The sequence below is a fragment of the Lemur catta genome, chromosome 1 (genome assembly GCF_020740605.2).
Source record: "Lemur catta isolate mLemCat1 chromosome 1, mLemCat1.pri, whole genome shotgun sequence".
NCBI lineage: Eukaryota > Metazoa > Chordata > Mammalia > Primates > Lemuridae > Lemur > Lemur catta.
In genome coordinates, this window is record NC_059128.1 from 5,139,623 (window position 1) to 5,158,562 (window position 18,940).

Here is an 18,940-nt window from a genome sequence, read left to right on the forward strand (position 1 = left end):
CAGGAGTTGGAGGCTGCAGTGAGCTGTGATGACGCCACTGCACCCTAGCCCAGGCAACAGAGTGAGACCCTGTCTCTAAAAAATAAATAAATAAAAAATTCTTTTTAAAAACATCATGATCCAAGGCTGGGATACAAACTTGACTATCTCTTCAGATTAGTACTGCTAATGTTGAGGCAGGTTAATGAAGATAAAGATTAACAAAAGGTCCCTTGGCTCAAACCCCTGCTGGGAACACAAATCCTTTTTCACAAGAGAGGGTAAAATGGTCTCACGGTGGAAAAGAGAAGTTCCTGGGACTAGAACATAAAATAAAAGGGTTGACAGGATTGTGGAAGTTGGAATATTTAAACAGACATCATATGCAAAGCAGTTGTGTCTCCTTTTCCCTAAATGTTTTATGGAAACGACATTGTATCTGGCTGGGGACTGTTTCTCCTACCTAGCAGTGTAAAACAGGCACATAAATCTGCCCTTTGAGCAACATCAATTGGATTTGCTAAATGAAAACCAGCAAGATCTCCTGACCCCACAGAGTGTAGAATAGGAGCTCTGGTGGGGACAAACTCTCCCCTGACAGCCCTCTGCGGACCATTTACTGGGGCTTATGCCAAAGGCCTGTGACCACCTCCCCAGTGACAACTACTGGGACATTGAACTAGGGAATTCCCACTTGAGGTGGCATTTACTTGCTTGCTATGGGCTATCCCCATGACTGAAAGCCATAAGTGATCTTGACACCTGAAATAAGCACGCTGTCTCTGGTGACATCAGAGAAGCACTAACGGAGACAGCAGTGCCCAGATGGGTTCTGTAATAAAATGGAAAGGGTTTGTGTGAGCTCGTGCTACCAGGGGTGTGCAGGGAGCCTCTCCTCCCCCAGGACCGACGCTGGAACTATGTGAGGAGCTTCTTGAATGCCCCGTAAACCGCTCTCACCTCGCTGACGAAGAGGTGCTTGGTGTGTGGATGGCGGTTCCAAGTCGAGCAGACAATACCTTGTTCACAGGCTGCTGCTCTGGTGGAAGAAGGGCCAAGAAAACTGTATTCTTTTGAGCTAATTATAGCATAGAGACAGTGGGTAAAATACACCTTTGTAACCAAAATATATGTTTCTCTCTACCTGATTTCTCCAAAATTTGGAAACTATTCACAGGTATTCTTATTTTACGGCAATGTCGTTATTTGCGTAAGTTTAATAAGGGTCTGTTTTCCTTTGTAACAAGACACATTGGAGACACTGTCTTTTACCAAGGCTTTGATGGGAGTGGCATATTTTCAGAAGTGACTAGACGGCTTTGGGGAATCGAGGTTGACTTTATAGAGTTGATAAATAGACTGGCCTGGTCCTTTGTCTATATGGATCCCTTACAAACTTCCTGACCTGTGGTCAGTAAAAGATGTCACTTTCTGGTATTTTGGGACCTCGAGGGGAGGGAGTTCTCCCGAGTCTTTCAGTCTGATGGTAAATCCTTATCTTGGCTTCCTGGCCTCGAGGCCTATAGAAAGTCTAATCCAAAACCTTTATGAAAGTTCCAGCAAAGCCAACTTAAAAATTTGAATCTAGCCAAGCATGGTGGCTCACTCCTATAATCTCAGTGACTCAGGAGGCTGAGGCTGGAGGATCTTTTGAGACCAGGAGTTCAAGACAAGCCTGGGCAACATAGCAAGACCCGCATCTCTGAAAAAAAGAAAATAAAATAAGAAAAATTAGCTGGGCTCGGTGATGCGTACCTGTAGTCCCCACTACTCTAGAGGCTAAGGCAGAAGGATCGCTTGAGCCAGGCTGCAGTGAGCTGTGATCGACCCACTACACTCCAGCCTTGGTGACAGAATGAGACACCCCCTATTTAAAAAATAAAAATAAATAAAAAGAGCCTATAATGGCCACTGTTCTTGCTGCACTTTATGCAAATAATCAGGCCAAATATAATAAGACTAAAACTTATTTTGCAAACAAATTGGTCTTACTATGGTTTCGCTTTGGTAGAAATGGGAAAACTGGAGAGAGAAAAATTAAGTTTCAAAAGAAAACTATAGTACACCCATTAATAGATTCTAACCTTAACCATTGCTTTTGAATTTTTATTATTTGCCTACAGTTTGGCTAAATACTGAATTATTTCCTGGCTACAACAAGCCCCGGAAGAACTGGGTTTTAATTTTCTTCATGAGACTTTTAGTAGGTTCCTTAGTGGAACTGGTTCATCATTGTTGTGGCATACAAATTCCCTTATGATTGCATTATATTTCTACTGATCATATTATTAATATTATATATCTTTCATTGTTTTTCTTCTGAGAAAACCAAAATTTCAGTGTTCCAAAGACTAGAGATGATTCAGCAAAGACTGCAAATCTCTCTCTTTGGGAAGTGCGCCGGGCCCAATGTGTCTTCCGTGGCCCATGAGCTACTGCTTACGTTATACACGATCAAGCGCCTTCCCCTGCCCCTAAAGGCTGAAGGACCAGTGGGGAGAGGAGGACGGTTGAGATCTAAGAGCCAGACTGTGGGGTGAGGGGTGGTGGCTAAAACAACTCCATCTTGGGTGCTAATCTGCCGTGTTGCCTTCTGATTAACTCCTGTTCCAGAAATGCCTCTAAGATTTCAGCTTTATCTACTGTTACCATAAATCCTGACCTTAGATCAAAATAACCTTGACCGTAAATCCTTCTGTTAAGCAGATTCACATGGAATCCTTGTCTTTCCTTGAGGGGTCGACTTCAAGTGTCCTCCACCTTCCTTCCTATGGCGCGTAAGCCCTGGGTCTGGGGCCGTGGTGTGGGATCCACTGTCTCACCTCGCAGCCGCCTGGGACATGGCTTCTATTCAAAAGTCCCTGTTAAATGTTTCTTTCTGAGAAACTGGATATCTCAGCCTCTTCCTTCTAGGCTTCCTCGGCCTTCGGAGGTAGGTTTGCACAGACCTGGTCGCTGCGGAATGCTGCCTTTTCCGAACATGCAGGCGTGGCGATGCCCTCCCTCTCCGTTCACACAGGCCCCCGTGGAAACCCGCAGCAGCAGCTTCCCAGAGGTCTCAGTAACTGCTGAGACTTTTAACCCGTGGGTCCCAATCTTGCACTTCCATCCCGTTTCTCTTTTTTGCCCTGGCTGTTACCAAAAGTTCAGTACTTGTCCCTGAGGCCGAATCAGTGAGAATGAAGGACAAGGACAAGTGGTTTGAGGAAAAGAAAAGTTTATTAATTTGCCAGTAAATGAGGAGGGCAGTGGACTAGCATCTCAAAGTCTGCCATCCAGACTTTAAGCAGAAAAACAGGGCTTTTTAAAAGGGGAGTTTTCATTGGTTGGGCTTGGGTCTACATGACCAATGTCACATGTCGTGGCTTCAGGCTATTGTTGTTTAACTGTAATTGGTGGTTATGGTAGACCTTATCTCCAGTGACTACAGTCTCGGGACCCTTGTCTGGACAATTCTGTTGAGCTGTCTCCTGTGATTTAAGACTGTGGTCTCCAACTGCCAGGCCGAGGCCAGTACCTGTCCGTGGCCTGTTAGGAACCAGGCTGTGTGCATCACCACCTGAGCTCCATGCCTCCCCCACCACCCCCTGGTCCGTGGAAAAATTGTCTTCCATGAAACTTAGGAACTGGGCCACACAGCAGGAGGTGAGCTGCAGGCAAATGAGCGAAGCGTCATCTGTATTTACAGCCGCTCCCCAACGCTTGCATCGCTGCCTGAGCTCCACCTTCCCCCACCATCCATGGGAAAATTGTCTTCCATGAAACTGGTCCCTGGTGCCAAAAACTTTGGGGACTGCTGGTTTAAGATACTAGAAAATGAACAATAGAGAACATTTTTCTGCCCCTTTTATTGCTAATCTTGGGTAGGAAGGCAGGTTTTAATTCCCAAAAAGGGTGGGGGGTTTTAAAGAGACAACTCGTAAAACATTTCATTGCCCTTTTTCAGACCTTTACCTCTGTTACATGGCCAGTGGGAAGCTCGAAGTCAAATGTCAAATTCCCCTTCCTCACATTTTTGTCATTTGCAGTAGAATGTTCTAGCATGCATTTTTGGATACTAACTTTTTTCCTGACTTTGTCTGACTCCTCCGCCTTTATTTACTTTATATTCATTTTTATTGTAAGCTGCACCAAATTCTTTTGGGATGGAGATAGGACACAAATAGATACTTTTTTTTTTTCCCTTAAAAGCTATAGGAAAGCAACTGAAAAGAAAAACCTGACTAAAAGAAAGCACATTGCATTGAGGTGAGTTGGAGAGTTTTTCTTTTCTTCTCTCTCCTCCTCTCAGAGGCAGCCTCAGGCTGTGTGCCCTTGTGCACTTTCTGAACCTCTCTGAGCCTCACTTCCCCTCTTTGTGACATGGGTGATAGTAGCAGCTGGCAGGACCGTGGTGTAGATGAAGGGCAGTGAGTGCCAGGTGCCTGGCCCTGTGCCCTGCTTGTTTTCTGCTGAAAGCATCAAGGCCCTTCCCAGGCCGTGTGCTGGAAGTGTGCCACATCTCCTGGTGACCAGGACTTCCTCAGTGTCCACTCTTTGGTACTTTTTGTTTGTTCATTCATTCATTCCTTTATCCAGGAAACAATTCTGAGCTCCTACTATGTGCCCTGCACCAGGTCTGGAGAGTCAACAGGGAAGGAGGCCAGCCTGGCTTCACACTCAATGTGCTCACTCCCGGGCAGGGACTTCTCACAGTGAGGCTGAGTGTGAGTCAGATGGGGTGGAAGTAAAGCAGCCCAGGGCAGTCACTTCAGTTTGCAACCCCCTGCTTGACAGGCGGACATTACCAGGGCTCACAGCTGGTCTGGAAAGCTCCCCCTGGGGATCCCCACCATCACCACCACCACCTACCAGGGCTGGCACGGAGCAGAGACCAGGAAGAAAAGTAGGCTCTCGGTAGGTAGGAGGCCTGGCATGATGCTAAAAAGTAGTATGAATTGATTTCCTTTAAAAATATTAAGAAAAGGGTACCGCTTCGCTCTCGGGCCAAAATGGCTGGTAGGCCGGCTGTTGCAGCATCAGGCCGATGGCTGGATGGTATTCGAAAATGGTATTACAATGCTGCAGGATTCAATAAATTGGGGTTAATGCGAGACGATACAATACATGAGGATGAAGACGTAAAAGAAGCCATAAGAAGGCTTCCTGAGAACCTTTATAATGACAGGATGTTTCGCATTAAGAGAGCATTGGACCTGAGCATGAGGCAGCAGATCTTGCCCAAAGAACAGTGGACAAAATATGAAGAGGATAAATTCTACCTTGAACCATATTTGAAAGAGGTTATTCGGGAAAGAAAAGAGAGAGAAGAATGGGCAAAGAAGTAATCGTATAGATGAAATCTGTGGATGCAGCTGTCTTCAAAGTATTTTTATGAAGATGGTTAGACCTTAAACATAAAATTTAATAATTATTTCATCTGCAGATATATTACTTTAAATAAATGTCTATTGTAAGCAAAAAAAAAATATTAAGAAAGGGAGCAATGGTGCACACCTGTAGTCTCAGCTGCTCAGGAAGCTAAGGCAGGAGGCAGGAGAAATGGTTGAGTCTAGGAGTTTGAGGCTGCAGTGAGCTATGATCACACCACTACGACCCAGCCTGGGTGACAGAGCCAGACCCTGTCTCTAAAAGCATTTTTTTTAAATCAAAAATAAAATAAATTTTAAAAAAGCTTTTATTACGTGCTCCTTCAAAGGTCTCTGCAGGACCCATGTTCCTGCAGTAACTGTGTGGTAGAATAAAAAATATATTTGGTCTTTGTTCCAGGTATAGAGCTCCTAAAATTCTAGGAATTTCCTGAGTAATAGGAGTGTATGTTGTTATTCATAACAAGCCCCTTTCAATCACACTGAGTTTATGCTAATGAGGTGACTTAGGGTGGGGCCCTGGGTAGCCACTAGGAAGACCAAGTGACTAGTACTTTGTAATATAATGGTATGGATATACCCTTCCTACTGGGCCATGTATCTTTGGTGTGATTCTTTTGTTCCCAACTTAAAGGGACAAACTGAAACAAAAGAGGGGGTAAACCAGATAAAATCACCCCAAATTTGTGTTATAAGGTCCTGAAATCAAGTTGTCTCATTTCTCAGTTGAGGCAGTGCCAGCATTAAAGCTAATCATTACTAGGCCAGCGATGCACATCATCCTTAGTCATACTCATGTTTTGCATCAAAGACTGGTCTTGAGAAACACGGGTATGTTTTTGATATTCTATCCAATCTTGTCCTTGGAAAGGAGACAGCCACCGTGACTGGTCAGAACCACCAGAGAGAGGCCTGTGGCAATAGACCCAACATGTGCTTTTCTGTAATCCATAAGCATAGTCTTGAGCCCACTGCAAAACGAGGTTTGTTCCACGTGTAACCACTGGTGGCAGCAGCAGCAAAGCATAAGAACTAGGGATGAAAAGAAAGAAATTGAGTGGGAACTCGCAAAGGAAGACCTTCTCCATCTATTAACAATTATTAATATTTAAGAGTTTGTTTAATCATGGGCCTGGTTCAAGTATCTGGGGAAGGCAGACTACCTCAGATGTCGCCTTTTTCTTGTTCTTGTTGGTTCTGGAGAATTTCAGTTCTAGGTCACCGGTTTGAGAGGAAGTCCAAATTGGAGAAGTGGCTTTCTTGATTTGGCTGATGTGCATCCAGGAAACGATTCCTTTTAGTTTGGTGGCACAAGGATCAGTCAGGAGTGCTTGGTGAGGTCCCTTCCACCTTGGTTTGAGGAAGTCCTTAAAAAAATGCTATTTCCAATAGACAAAGTCTCTTGGTTGAAGTCCATGGTCCTTGAGTTCTTCATCTCCTAGGAGCTCACTATGGAGTCTTTTACTAAATTATAGTTTTGACTTAGCTGCCTTAAAAGGCTGCTGCAAATAACACAACATATCCCCTTTTAACATCATAGACTCACAATTTCCTGGAGACAATTTCATAGGTCAGGTGGTTACAATTTCAAATGGAGACACCTGGTATTTACTAAAAGGTGTTGATGTTAGGCTAAGCAAAACCAATGTAAGAGCTTTTGGCCAGGCATTTTAAAGGCCTCAGTTAATTTTTTTTTGGTCAGGGAGGTAGGGACAGAGTCTCACTCTGTTGCCCAGGCTAGAGTGCAGTGGCGCATCATAGCTCACTGCAACCTCAAGACTCTGTTTTGGAGTTTAATGGGCCATTTTAGAGTTATAAATTGGTTGCCAACTATTTGAGTTATAAACTCATGACCTTATATGCTTTTCCCTCTGTTTAACTTCCCTCTCCTTTTCTTCGTTGGTTAGAGTTTGGGACATTTGATTGGCAAAATTAACTAGATCAAAAGTTTGAGAGGTAGCCCAATGGGGGCATTGTCTCTTTATTGTAATTGCCAATTCTTCATCTAATCCATTTACAAGGTTTGAGTTAAGGAGAGTATCATTTTGGTGGTTAGCATAACTTTCTCCTCATGGGCTTTGTTTAAATATTTTTGCTCACATCTTTCGTAGTATGACATTACAGGCTCATGAGAATTTTGTTGGCTTTGTTGTATTGATATTTTGTCCTAATCAACTGCCTTTTGGAGACCCCCTCAGTTTATCCCCTTAGATAGCGTGCGGTAAAGCCTTAGCAGTAGTGTGGGCTTCTTCACCGTCTGCTCCCGGAGATTTATGGAAGTCTTCTAGAGGACTTCACTTTGCCTTTGCCACCCAATCTTTGGCTTTACTTCCTGACACTAACATATGAACCAGGTGATATAAATCAGAGAATCTGGGATCATAAGCTTGAGTCTTTGATTTAAATTCTGTACCAAATCCCTAAGGGTCTTGAAGACGATCATGGAATTATTTAATTATACTTTTAAGTTCTAACTTTGACTGTGGGTGATAAACCAAGGCAGGTTCTCCTCTGCTGGAAACAGGGTGTTCCTGAAATGGAGCCAGAACAGCAACAGCAGCAGGAGGAGGAGGACGAGGAGGAGGAGGAGGAGGCAGAAGAGGAGGAAGAAGGGGAGGTAAGTCTGGGCAAGAAAGTTCTGACAATGCAGGATAAAGAGAGGGAGGACTGACAGAGGAGAGTAAAGTTCAGCAGTCTTTTTCAATTCAGAAATTGTTTAGACATGCTTTTTTTAAAATTTTCTTCCTGCAAAGAAATGATTGTACCAGAACTTCTTTTAGAGGCTTCTGAGTACTATTAAAAATAGCTCTCCAAGTTTTTCTTTTATTTTAGAGCTAGCTTTTTCTAATTGAGTACACAGATAAACTAGTTTAGGTATTTCAAAGGTACCCCATTTTGGTCCCTGTCATTTGGGATCATTGCAAGTTATGTGTGACCAATTTTCTAAATATTTGCATGGAGATGCACCTAAGTATTAAACCTGAATCCAGCTGATGTTTCTAGAGGGGGAATCTCTCCTTAAGGAGGAAGACTCAGTTTTAGATGCATGACTGCCCATGATTCAGATTTTCCTCTTGAATGACCCAAAGACTTAGTGGGAGGTGTTTGGGATCAAGTGTGCTGCCTGTGGTAATAGCTCCTCAACACGTTACCCTTGAGTAGGTTCTTCCTTGTGGCATGTCTTGGGGGTCCTAAGAGAGTTGGGTGCTTCAGACGCTAGGTGAGAAGCCTTTTATGTGCCTGTTGGATGCGGCCAGTTTCCCTGTATGTTCTTCTTAAGGGATTCCCCGTGAGACCGTTTCATGTCATGAGTGACAGATCTGACACTCCTGTAAGATCTTATTCTTCCTCAGCCGGGAGGAACAGTATGTCTTATCTTTGGGACACATTTCATCACCCGAGAGAGCCTTTTATAATTTTGGTCAGTCAAGAAGAAAATTTAGATTTGTCAGTTGAACTGAGCTTCAGAATCTAGCCAGTTTTATTTATTTGTTTGTTTGTTTAGAGATAGGGCCTCACTCTGTCACCCAGGCTGGAGTCCAATGGCATGATTATAGCTCTCTGTAACCTCAAATTCCTGGCCTCAAGTAATCCTCCTGCCTCGGCCTCCCAAAGTGCTGGGATTACAGGCATGAATCACTGCGCCTGGCCCTGGGCAGTTTTAAAGATTACAAATTTTGCTTAAGCCACAAAGATTCACTTCTTCTTTTCAAAGAGAGACTGTTTTCTCCCTGACCAAAATTTCAAATGCCAGAAAATGTTATAGAAACTCTGAGTAATTTAAAACAAAACCTCAACCTCAGAGAAAAGTGAAAGTCCCAAACCTGCAGGTAGAATCTCTAGAGAATAAAAAATGAAACTCCTATCTTGTAGTAGGGCTTTAATTACAACCCTGTAAACTTAGGAATGTGTATGCCTCAAATAAAGCCTCAACCTTAACCACGCCAGGAGGTTCAGACCCCAAGAGGGGCCTCACCAGATATCCCCCATTAACTCCAGTGAGGTTGGGTGAACAAAAGTCATACACGCTGGTACCAGGGCTCCAGATGTCAGTGAAGTGATGGGGACCACTGGAAGTCCCTTTGTGGTTACCAAAATGTCAACCTAAATAATGAGATTCATGCTGGGGATAGTAGCTCACACCTGTAATCCCCACATTTTGGGAGGCCAAGGTGGAAGGATTGCTTAAGGCCAGGAGTTAAAGACCAGCCTGTGCAACATAGCAAGACCCTGTCTCTACAAAAAATTAAAAACATTTTAAAAATGAGATTGAGAAAATATTATTAAGCATGGAGTTTATTCGAGCACAAAGCTTGAAGATAGCCACCTGAGAAACACAGACCTCAAAAGAATGGGTCAGTGTTCCAAAGTAGGGAAGTTAAGGTTTCACTTACATAGGCAGTTGACAGGGTTGCAACCTTTTCCATACAAGGTCAGTACATCCATTACAGTGATCTGATTAGTTACAGCTTGTTACATTCCAAGGAAGTTTGCTGTTAACAGTCCACGAGGAGGGCGGATGATCTGAGGAGGTCTCATCTCTGGCATCACAAGGCTTTTCCTAATCATTTACAGGAAAAAAGCAGAAGTTGCAGCTTTGCGTGTAACTTGGGCCACATAGCCACGTTTCTCTCAAGGCTCAAAATAATTTGAAGTTCCAACAGGTTTAAGTCTGAATGGTTTAATTTCACAATAATAAACCAGTAAGTGTTAAGTAAAGTGTTTCCTTGAGTTTTGTGAGCCACTCTAGCAAATTAATCAAGGAGGGAGTCATGGGAACCCCGAATTTATAGCTGCTCAGTCAGGAACCTGGGAGGCTGGATTTGCAATTGGGATCTGAAATGGGGGCAGTCTTGTGGGACTGAGCCCTTAACTTGTGGGATCTGATGCTAACTCCAGGTAAATTGTGTCAGAATTAAACTGAATTGTAGGACACCCAGATGGTGATGGTCAGAATGGGGAAAAAACTTGCACATCTGGTGTCAAGTGCTCTGAGTGAGAGTGTAGAGAAACTGTTTTTCACAATGGGTGACCCAGGGAGGCTTCTGAAACTTCACATTTATGGGTATCTTTCATTTACAGAACTTCTTTGGCATAGAGATTAGATATCAGATGCTGTGTTGTCATGATTGATTTGTCAGTCTGAGCACTGGCCATGTAGAATTCACCCTCTGAAATCCAGGGTGCTGAAGGCAACGACTCATCCCTTAAATTTCCTGTGGTAAAAACACATGAGCATTTTAAATGGGGTGGCCCAGCTGGGAATTGGCAGATAGGATGGCCAAATTGCACAGGAAACCTGGAATGAAGCGAAATTTATTTTAAGAACTCTTGAGTCCCAAGCCTCAAAAACACACATGCGGCAGGGCGCGGTAGCTCACGCCTGTAATCCTAGCACTCTGGGAGGTCAAGGCGGGAGGATTGCTCGATGTAAGGAGTTCAAGACCAGCCTGAGCAAAAGCGAGACCCCATCTCTACTAAAAATAGAAAGAAATGATCTGCACAGCTAAAAATATGTACAGAAAAAAATTAACCAGGTATGGTGGCACATGCCTGTAGTCCCAGCTACTCAGGAGGCTGAGGCAGAAGGATTGCTTGAACCCAGAAGTTTGAGGTTACTGTGAGCTAGGCTGATGCCACAGCACTCTAGCCTGGGCAACAGAACGAGACTCTGTCTCAAAACAAACAAACAACAGCAAAAACAAACAAACAAAAAAACACACATGCATTTTGGCTCAGCAATTCCACCTCTAGGACTTTTCCAGGGTAATAAATCAGGGACTCAGCTACTCCTCCCAGATTTGTTTACCATTTCTCCAAATTGGAAAGAAACCCAGTGTCCCACGGTGGGGACTGGGGTGAGCAGGGTGTTGTTAAATAGATGGAGTATAGCCATGGGTCTGAGTACCCTGGGCCAAGGGGAACATGGGTAGGAAATCGATGAATAGAAAAATGGTCAACTTCTATGGCTCCAAGAAAGAAGACTGTTCACAAAACCGTATATGCAATGTGATTCCAATGTTGCAAGATAAAATGTGGGCACAGAAAAAAAGATTGAAAAGATATACATCGAAATGTTAATGGTGATTCTGTTTGGGAGTGTTGGCTTTTTTGTTGTTGTTTTTTGTTTCTTTTTAAAACTTTCATGCATTCCACAAGTAATTAGTGAGCAGATACTGTGTGCCAGGCACTGTGCTGGGTGGGTGCTGGAGACAGCAGTTAACAAGACAAAGACACTGCTCCCCGGGCTCACATTGCAGAAAGAGCTGCCTGCAATAACATATATGTTCTCTTCCTAATACAAGTTTTTAAAAATATGGTTTTTTGGTAGAAGTTATTTTTAAAAGCAGGTTAAAAACAACATATGACCACAAAGGAATATTATTTGGCCATAAAAAGGAATGAGGATTTATGCTGCAATATGGATGAATCTTGAAAACATCATGCTAAGCAAAGAGAGACAAACACAAAAGGCTGTGCAATCAGTCCCCTATGTAGGAAATGCCACGAAGACAGAAAGCAAACTGGTGCTTGCCAGGGGATGGGGAGTGGGGTAGTGAACGAGGTGTGACTGCTAATGGGTATAGGGTCTCTTTTTGGGGTGTTGAAAATGTTCTAAAACGAGATAGTGGTGATAGTTGCACAACTCTGTGAATATACTAAACCCCTGAATTGCACACTTTAAAATGGTGAATTTTAGGCTATAAGAATTATATCTCAGCAAATGTGTTATTAAAAAGTGTAGGAAAATATCTATACCTCTGTCAATTTCTACCTGTTCTTGTGATGTGCCCCCTGAGTTCAGCTGGGCAGTGAGATTAGGGCCCGCGGGTGGGGTGGTGGGGGTGGGTGTCTATTTTCCAGATGTTCTGCAATAAACGTGGGCTACGTTTGTAATCGGCATTTTTTAAAAGCAACTGATTCTTTTGTATATTATGTCATCATTTATTTAAAAAGAGGTAAGGGAATACAAACAGATACATATTTACTCATATACAAAGAAATGGTGGAAGGAGAAACCGGTATCAATAAAGCAGTTGGCAGTCACAGAGATGACAAGTCAGCAGGTGTAGACAAGCAGATGGCAGCCCAGGGCAGGGTGGTCAGTGCCAGGGGCAGCAAGATGCCCAGGTCTGAAGAGGCCCCAGAAGGGCCTTCACCCAGGCCCAGCTGGGTCTGGAAAGCACAGCCAGAGGAGCCAGGTGAGGGGAGGTGGAGAAAGGGCCTTCTCCGTAGCGGGCACAGCCTGGGTGCGACCCGCCCGCTGGAGCACGTGGGAGAAGGCCAGGCTGCCTAAGCGGAGCAAGGATTCGCGTCTTTATCCGGAAAAGGCCGCTCTGGGCTGTGGAAACCCCGCTCTGGCCGCAGCGGAGAAGTGGGGCGAAAGCAGCGGTCCAGGGCGCCGGGGCGCGGGGTCCTGGGTCGGGGGACCCGGGCGGAGAAGCAGGCCCCGCAGCTCCGCCCACAGCCCGCCTCCCTCTCTGGTTGGCTCGAGCGGCGCACGTGACCCAGGGGGCCAATCCCCGCCTCAGGAACCGGAGCCCGCGGGTCCCGCCGCGCGGCGGCTCGGAGCGTTCTGCCTGGAGCCGCGGAGGCCGACCGGCAGGGGGCGACAGGGCGACGCGGCGGCCCGGCTCAGCTGGGGCCGCTCGGCGGCAGGTGCCCCACGGCGGTTTCCGCGCGTCCGCCGGCGTCATTTTCCGGGAACCTCGGGTGCGAGTGTGTTCGCCGCGTCGGCCTGCACCGGGCACCCACCCGCAGTGGTCGTCTCCCGCGCGTGTGGCGCGTTGTTCCCGCCCCGCCGCGCTTGGCCGAGCCTCAGTTGCTAGTCCCCGACGGCCTCGGGCCCTTCGGGGGCGTCGGGGTGACAGCGCCCTCCCCGTTTCCTCCCGCTCTGTGAGGTCTTGACCGCTGCGCCCCAGCGCGCGCCGCCTCCTCCCGGAAGCTTTGGCTGGAGCCCGGGGCGAGGCTCTCCCAAGCCCCAGTTCTGTGGGGCCTGCACGCCGCTCCCCGGGCCTGTAAGCGAGACCACCTGAGGATTCTGCCGCGCCTGGGCGAGGGCCCCCTCCCGCCAGGGCCCGGGTTCTTTGGGGGTCACCGAGGCGCGGGAAAGGCAGCGTTTTGTCAGGCTGAGGCCATGGGCTTGGCAAGGACCGTCTCCCAGCACCTGGGAGGGGATGCAAAGCAGGGAGGGCCTCCCGACCCCCACCCTGTGTCTGTACCTGCTTGCACCACGGACTTGCCTCAACCCTTCAGACTGGGGAAGTGGGCTGGAGGGGATGCTCCTTAGAAAGTACTCAAGGGAGTGTCATTTGCATTCAGTGTCAACCTAGGAAAAGGACATGCAACTTGGCATCACAAATAAGGAAAGATGGCCGGGCGCCATCGCTCTCCCCTGTAATCCTAGCACTCTGGGAGGCCGAGGCAGGAGGATTGCTTGAGGCCAGGAGTTCGAGACCAGCCTGAACAAGAGTGAGACTCCATCTCTACAAAAAATAGAAAACAAAAAAATAGAAAAATTAGCCAAGCGCCGTGGCACATGCCTGTAGTCCCAGCTACTAGGGAGGCTGAGGCAGGAGGATCACTTGAGCCCAGGACTTTGAGGTTGTAATGAGCTATGATGAGGCCACTGCACTCCAGACTGGGTAACAGAGTGAGACTCTGTCTATACGTACATACATACAGAAATGCACCAAGACCTTCTCAAAGCAAAGCTTCTGGAAACAGACTCTTCCAGAATTCATGAGGGGCTGCTGGAGAGGCCACTAACCCCCATGCGAAAAAGGGCTTTGCCAAAAACACTGGACATGAAATTGAGCCTTACTGATTTATCTTGATCATGGCCTCTACCCCCCTCTAGAAGGATAACTCTAAAAGACAGAAGTATGCCCCTGCTATCATTTTTACTTAATGCATTTGCATTTTATTTCTTTTCTCTTGACTAGATCAACTATAGATTTATATGTTTTTTTTTGGATTGATTTATTTAATAGTTCTACTGTTTGCCTCTTTTCTAAATCATTATTTTACACTTTTTTTTTTTTTTTTGAGACAGGGTCTTGCTCTGTTGCTGGGCTAGAGTGCAGTGACAGGATCAGAGCTCATTGCAGCCTTGCACCCGCCATGCCCAGCTAATTTTTCTTTTCTTTTGTTTGTTTGTTTCTTTTCTTTCTTTTTTTTTTTTTTTTGGAGAGACAGGGTCTTGCTCTTGCTTAGGCTGGTTTCAAACTCCTAGGCTCAGGCTATCCTCCTGCTTCAGCCTCCAGAGTAGGTGGGACTACAGGCAGAAGCCACTGTGCCTGGCCATTCAAACTTAGTGTAGGACTTCCAGTACTATGTTGAATAGAAGTGATGACAGTGGGCAACATTGTCTGGTTCCAGTTCTCAGTGGGAATGTCTTCAGTTTTTCCCCATCCAGTATGATGTTGGCTGTGGGTTTGTCATATATGGCTTTTATAGTAATAATTTTGACTCAATAACCTCTTAAAGGTTATTGAGTCATGAGGGCTCTGCCCTCAAGAATGGATTAGTCCATTCAAGGATTAATGAATTAATGAGTTTATGGATTAATGAGTTATCATGGGAGTGGGACTAATGGCTTTATAAAGAGGAAGGGAGACCTGAGCTAGCATGTGAAGATGTTCAGCCCCTCGCCATGTGATGCCCTGCACCTTGGGACTCTGCAGAGTCCCCACAAGCAAGAAGTCTCTCACCAGATGCAGCCCCTTGACCTTGGACTTCTCAGTCTCCATAATGGTAAGAAATAAATTCCTTTTCTTTATAAATTACCCAGTTTCAGTTATTCTGTTATAAGCAATGGAAAACAAAGACATCATATGTACCATATATATAGATATGCACATCTATTACATGTCCTTGTGTCTAAGATGTCATTAATTTTGAGATGATCCACTGATGTAGTAACAGCTTTTTAAATGAAAATGAAACTCTTTGCCACTCCACAGGACTTGCAGAAGGTCCACAGTGCTCATACCTGAGATGGAATTTGAGGACAGCTTGATTCTCTTCCCTCTGCTTGAAGCCGCCTGACCAGTCCTTGCCCTCCCGTGGGTTGCTTGGAGGAAGTGTCTGTTGTCCTTGTCACTGATCACAGCTGTGGGTGTCTCAGTGAGTGCCACTTGGGTGGGGAGGCTCAGGCTGTGTCACCTGGGTCTCAGACAGAACAAGGCTCTGTGCCTAGGTGGATGACAACCGATCTGTCCTGCCTGATTGTCCTCTTTCTCCAGCCACTTTTGTGCAAATCAGGTTTGATATCATCTTGTTAATGCGTTCTGGAAGTTTCTCAGCTGCCTGAGTTTCAGGACCCCTGAGTTTCCAGAGGAACCCAGCATTGACTAGTGCCAGTGGCTGTGCTGGTCACATGTGCCCTGCTGAGCCTCCTCCAGTGTACTGTGCTCCAGCCTGACTAGGGTTTCCCTATCTGGAGCATGCCTCGTACATCCCTCCCTCCCAGCTTTTGTTGCTGCAGTTTCTTTGACCTAGAATGTCATCCTATCTCCAGTTTTTGCTGGTCTAGCCCTCACTCATTCTCTAAGACTCAGCCTGAAGATCATTCCTTCTGGAGAGCATCACTCCCTCCTCCTGTGGCCCCATGACAGCCTGACTGTGGTACCTGGCCGTGGTCCCACCACTGGCAGCCCAGGCTTCCGTCCGTCCTCTGACTCTTGTTTCTGCATCTTCTCCTGGACGTGAGCTTCCCTGAGCAGGGCTAGGACAGCCACAGAGCTTTCTGAGAAGAGTTTTGGAGTTATACATGTCCTGGGTTCCACTGAACTGTAGTTCCATTGTCCTGAAATGGAATAGTGGTGATCGTTTACCGCTGTGAGGATGGATGGCTGCCCTGGGCTTGGTACTGGGGACATAGCAGCAGAGAAGCACTGCCTGCCTACATGCAAGGGCTCGAAAGTGGGGAGCTATTATTAGTTATAGTAGTGTGTTATTATTATAATAGTCTATGGGTGTGTTTGCAGTAAGGTAACATCCAGATGAATTTTTCCATATGTCCACACTGTGGCCCCACCCAGAGCGAGTTGCAGCAAATTTCCAGCCCCTAGAAACTCCCATCAGGGGCAACTACTATTTAGACACGGATTCATCTTGTCTGGTGTTTTACTTCATATAAATGAAATCATGCAGTATGTGCTCTTGGGGTCTGGCTGCTTTCACTCAGTGTCATTCTTTGTTGTTTAGGTTATTGTCATAATAATATTAATAATACTTGCATCTCTCCTCACCCCCCAACCCTGGCCGGGCACATGTCAAGTGATTACTTAATAGTGAGTCTTGATTGAGGGAACTTGACCCTGTCAAGTTTTTCTTATACTAACAGGAGACTCAAGCCTAATCCATTGTTGAAAAGGGCACTGAGAGGTAGAAGTCAAGGCAGGAGAGAAAGCCCAGGAGCTTGCTTGCCAGTGCTGGTATCTGTGCTTTGTCTTGGCCCTGGCTGTTTAGAAATGCCCCTGGCAGTGGCCTGAGGTCACCTTGGGCCGTGGCTGTGGTCTTTCCTTGGGGTCACCAGGCCCTAACCCTACACTCCACCCTGGTCCATCTGGAGTAGGCCGCTTGCTCCTTGCCCTCCCTCAGTGTCCCCACCTGTCAACTGGATTCCAGATCCTGTCCTCTGAGGTCTGCAGTGGGAGCCAGGTGAGACTTGAATGTGCCCCTTGGCTTGGTCTAACTGGGCTAAGACACTCCCTCATCCTGCTCCAAAGCCCCCAGGTAGAAATCCCTGAGTCCTTGTCTTTACCCAGAGGCTACGGAGACAGGTTTCTGTCACTCCAGAAGGTACAGGCCATGGCTGCTCTCCTCAATACCCATTTCCGAGACAGGAAGGCTCCCGGTGCAAGCTGAGTCACCGTTCGGCGAGTGGAGGAGGAATGCCCCTGGCCTGCCCTGTGCACCCTGCACTGGCGGTGAGGACCCAGAGCTAAGCCCACCTGTCCAGGTCAAGGGAAGCCACGCTCAGAGGAGGGGTCCATAGAGGGGGTGGCCTTTGAAGGTAAGTGGGCCTTTTGCCAGGCCCAGTTGAGGGCAATCCAGGGGGATCCCTGCGTGAGCGAAGGCAGAGCAGCGTAAATGTTCCAGGTTCAAGGACCAGTGGTTGGGCTGCACACGGCTCATGGGTGTTTTCAGGAGAGGGTCTGGTCTAAGCTGGGTCAGAGATCCTGAGACAGTCCTGGGCAGGTGCAGGACCCTGCGTATAGACCCTCCCACCACCCTGTGTGACCCTGCACTGGTGTCTTCAGGAGCAGGGCCCTGCCTAGGCACTCAGTAAATTCCTTCCTGCGGTAGATGGACGAGGGGGAGGTGAGGTGCAGTGTCAGCAAGTGGGGTTTGGGAGCTGCTGGTCAAGGCCTGAATCCCACAGGGCAGTTAAGGCAGCACCAGGGATCGTCCCAGGTGCGCTGGTCATGCGCTCTGTTCTCACCTGCAGCAGGCCACCCTGTGCTCCCCCGCCTGGGGGCCCAGCCTTGGATCCTCTTGTAGGGCCTTCAAGAGCCTTGGCTGCCTCTCCTGGTTCAACCAGAGACCAGTTTGCTAGATTCGCCGTCTCTTTCGAGGTGCAGTTCCTGGTGTGCCTTTGCTCTTTGCAGAGGTGTCTTGCCCTACCCTGCTGAGCTGGCCCCAGGTGCAGGGGTCCAGGAGGATTCATGCTTGAATGGATTCATTTAAGGGCCTTTTAATGGCCATACCTCACCCATGTCCCTCCCTTCCCACCTCCCAACTGTGAGAGCCCCCACCTCAACCCCAACGGGCCCCCCCAGACCCAGCACACTCTGCTGAGCCCCTGGGGCCACTGGAGACTCCCTTCCCTCAGCCCTGCCCGGGCTGTGCCCTCTGCGGGACTCCCCTCTCACTCCTCTCTGGGGTCAGGAGCTCTGGTCCATGTCCTTCAAGGCCGGAACTCACACTTTCCAGACTGCCTGTCCCTGCCTCAGCCCCAGGATATTAACCCTTTGTGGCATCTGAGCGGTCCCTCCCATGCCCTGTGGCACCTGTGTGCACTGAGCTCTGAGCACCACCAGGCACAGGCCTGGGGCTCCCCCTCCTCCTAGATAGGGGACCGATGGGCCCCCAGAAAAGAGGTTAATACAAGAATTTCGTAAGAGAGTTTCTCTGCTCTTCCCTTCGTCCCCCCATGAGATGCTGGACCTGCAATTCCCCAGGCCCTCTGGGGCTTTCTTATCTCAGGACCTGCTCATGGGAGGGGGGCACGGGGTCCTCAGGAGAGCCACAGCGTGAGGGATGGACGTTCATGGACAGTGTCTGGGCCAGGATTCCAGGCGAGAGGCGATGCTCCCAGGGTGGTAACAGCAAGTGCAAAGGCCCCGGGGCTGCTGGCTGAGCCTGCGGGCTTGGTGAGGGCTGGCGACCCCAGGCCAGCAGGGACGGGGACATGGAGAGCATGGCGGAGGACAGAGAGCCCCCAGGTGCTGCCCAGGAGGCGTCCACTAGTTTTTAAAATTTTTATTAGGTATTTTAATGCTTGTAAATGAATCACATTTGTAAAACTCAGGGCTATAGACATCCTCATCCCACAGCCCTGCCCCTCAACTCCACTTTGGGAA

The 18,940-nt window shown here is 47.4% G+C and overlaps 1 protein-coding gene across 1 annotated transcript; it reads left to right on the forward strand.

Moving 5' to 3' along the window:
* Positions 1-4,945: 4,945 nt before the first annotated feature.
* Positions 4,946-5,435, forward strand: LOC123644587 (cytochrome b-c1 complex subunit 7). Its single transcript, XM_045560764.1, has one exon. The coding sequence runs from the start codon at positions 4,971-4,973 to the stop codon at positions 5,304-5,306; it is 336 nt and encodes a 111-aa protein (XP_045416720.1). The 5' UTR covers positions 4,946-4,970; the 3' UTR covers positions 5,307-5,435.
* Positions 5,436-18,940: the final 13,505 nt, after the last annotated feature.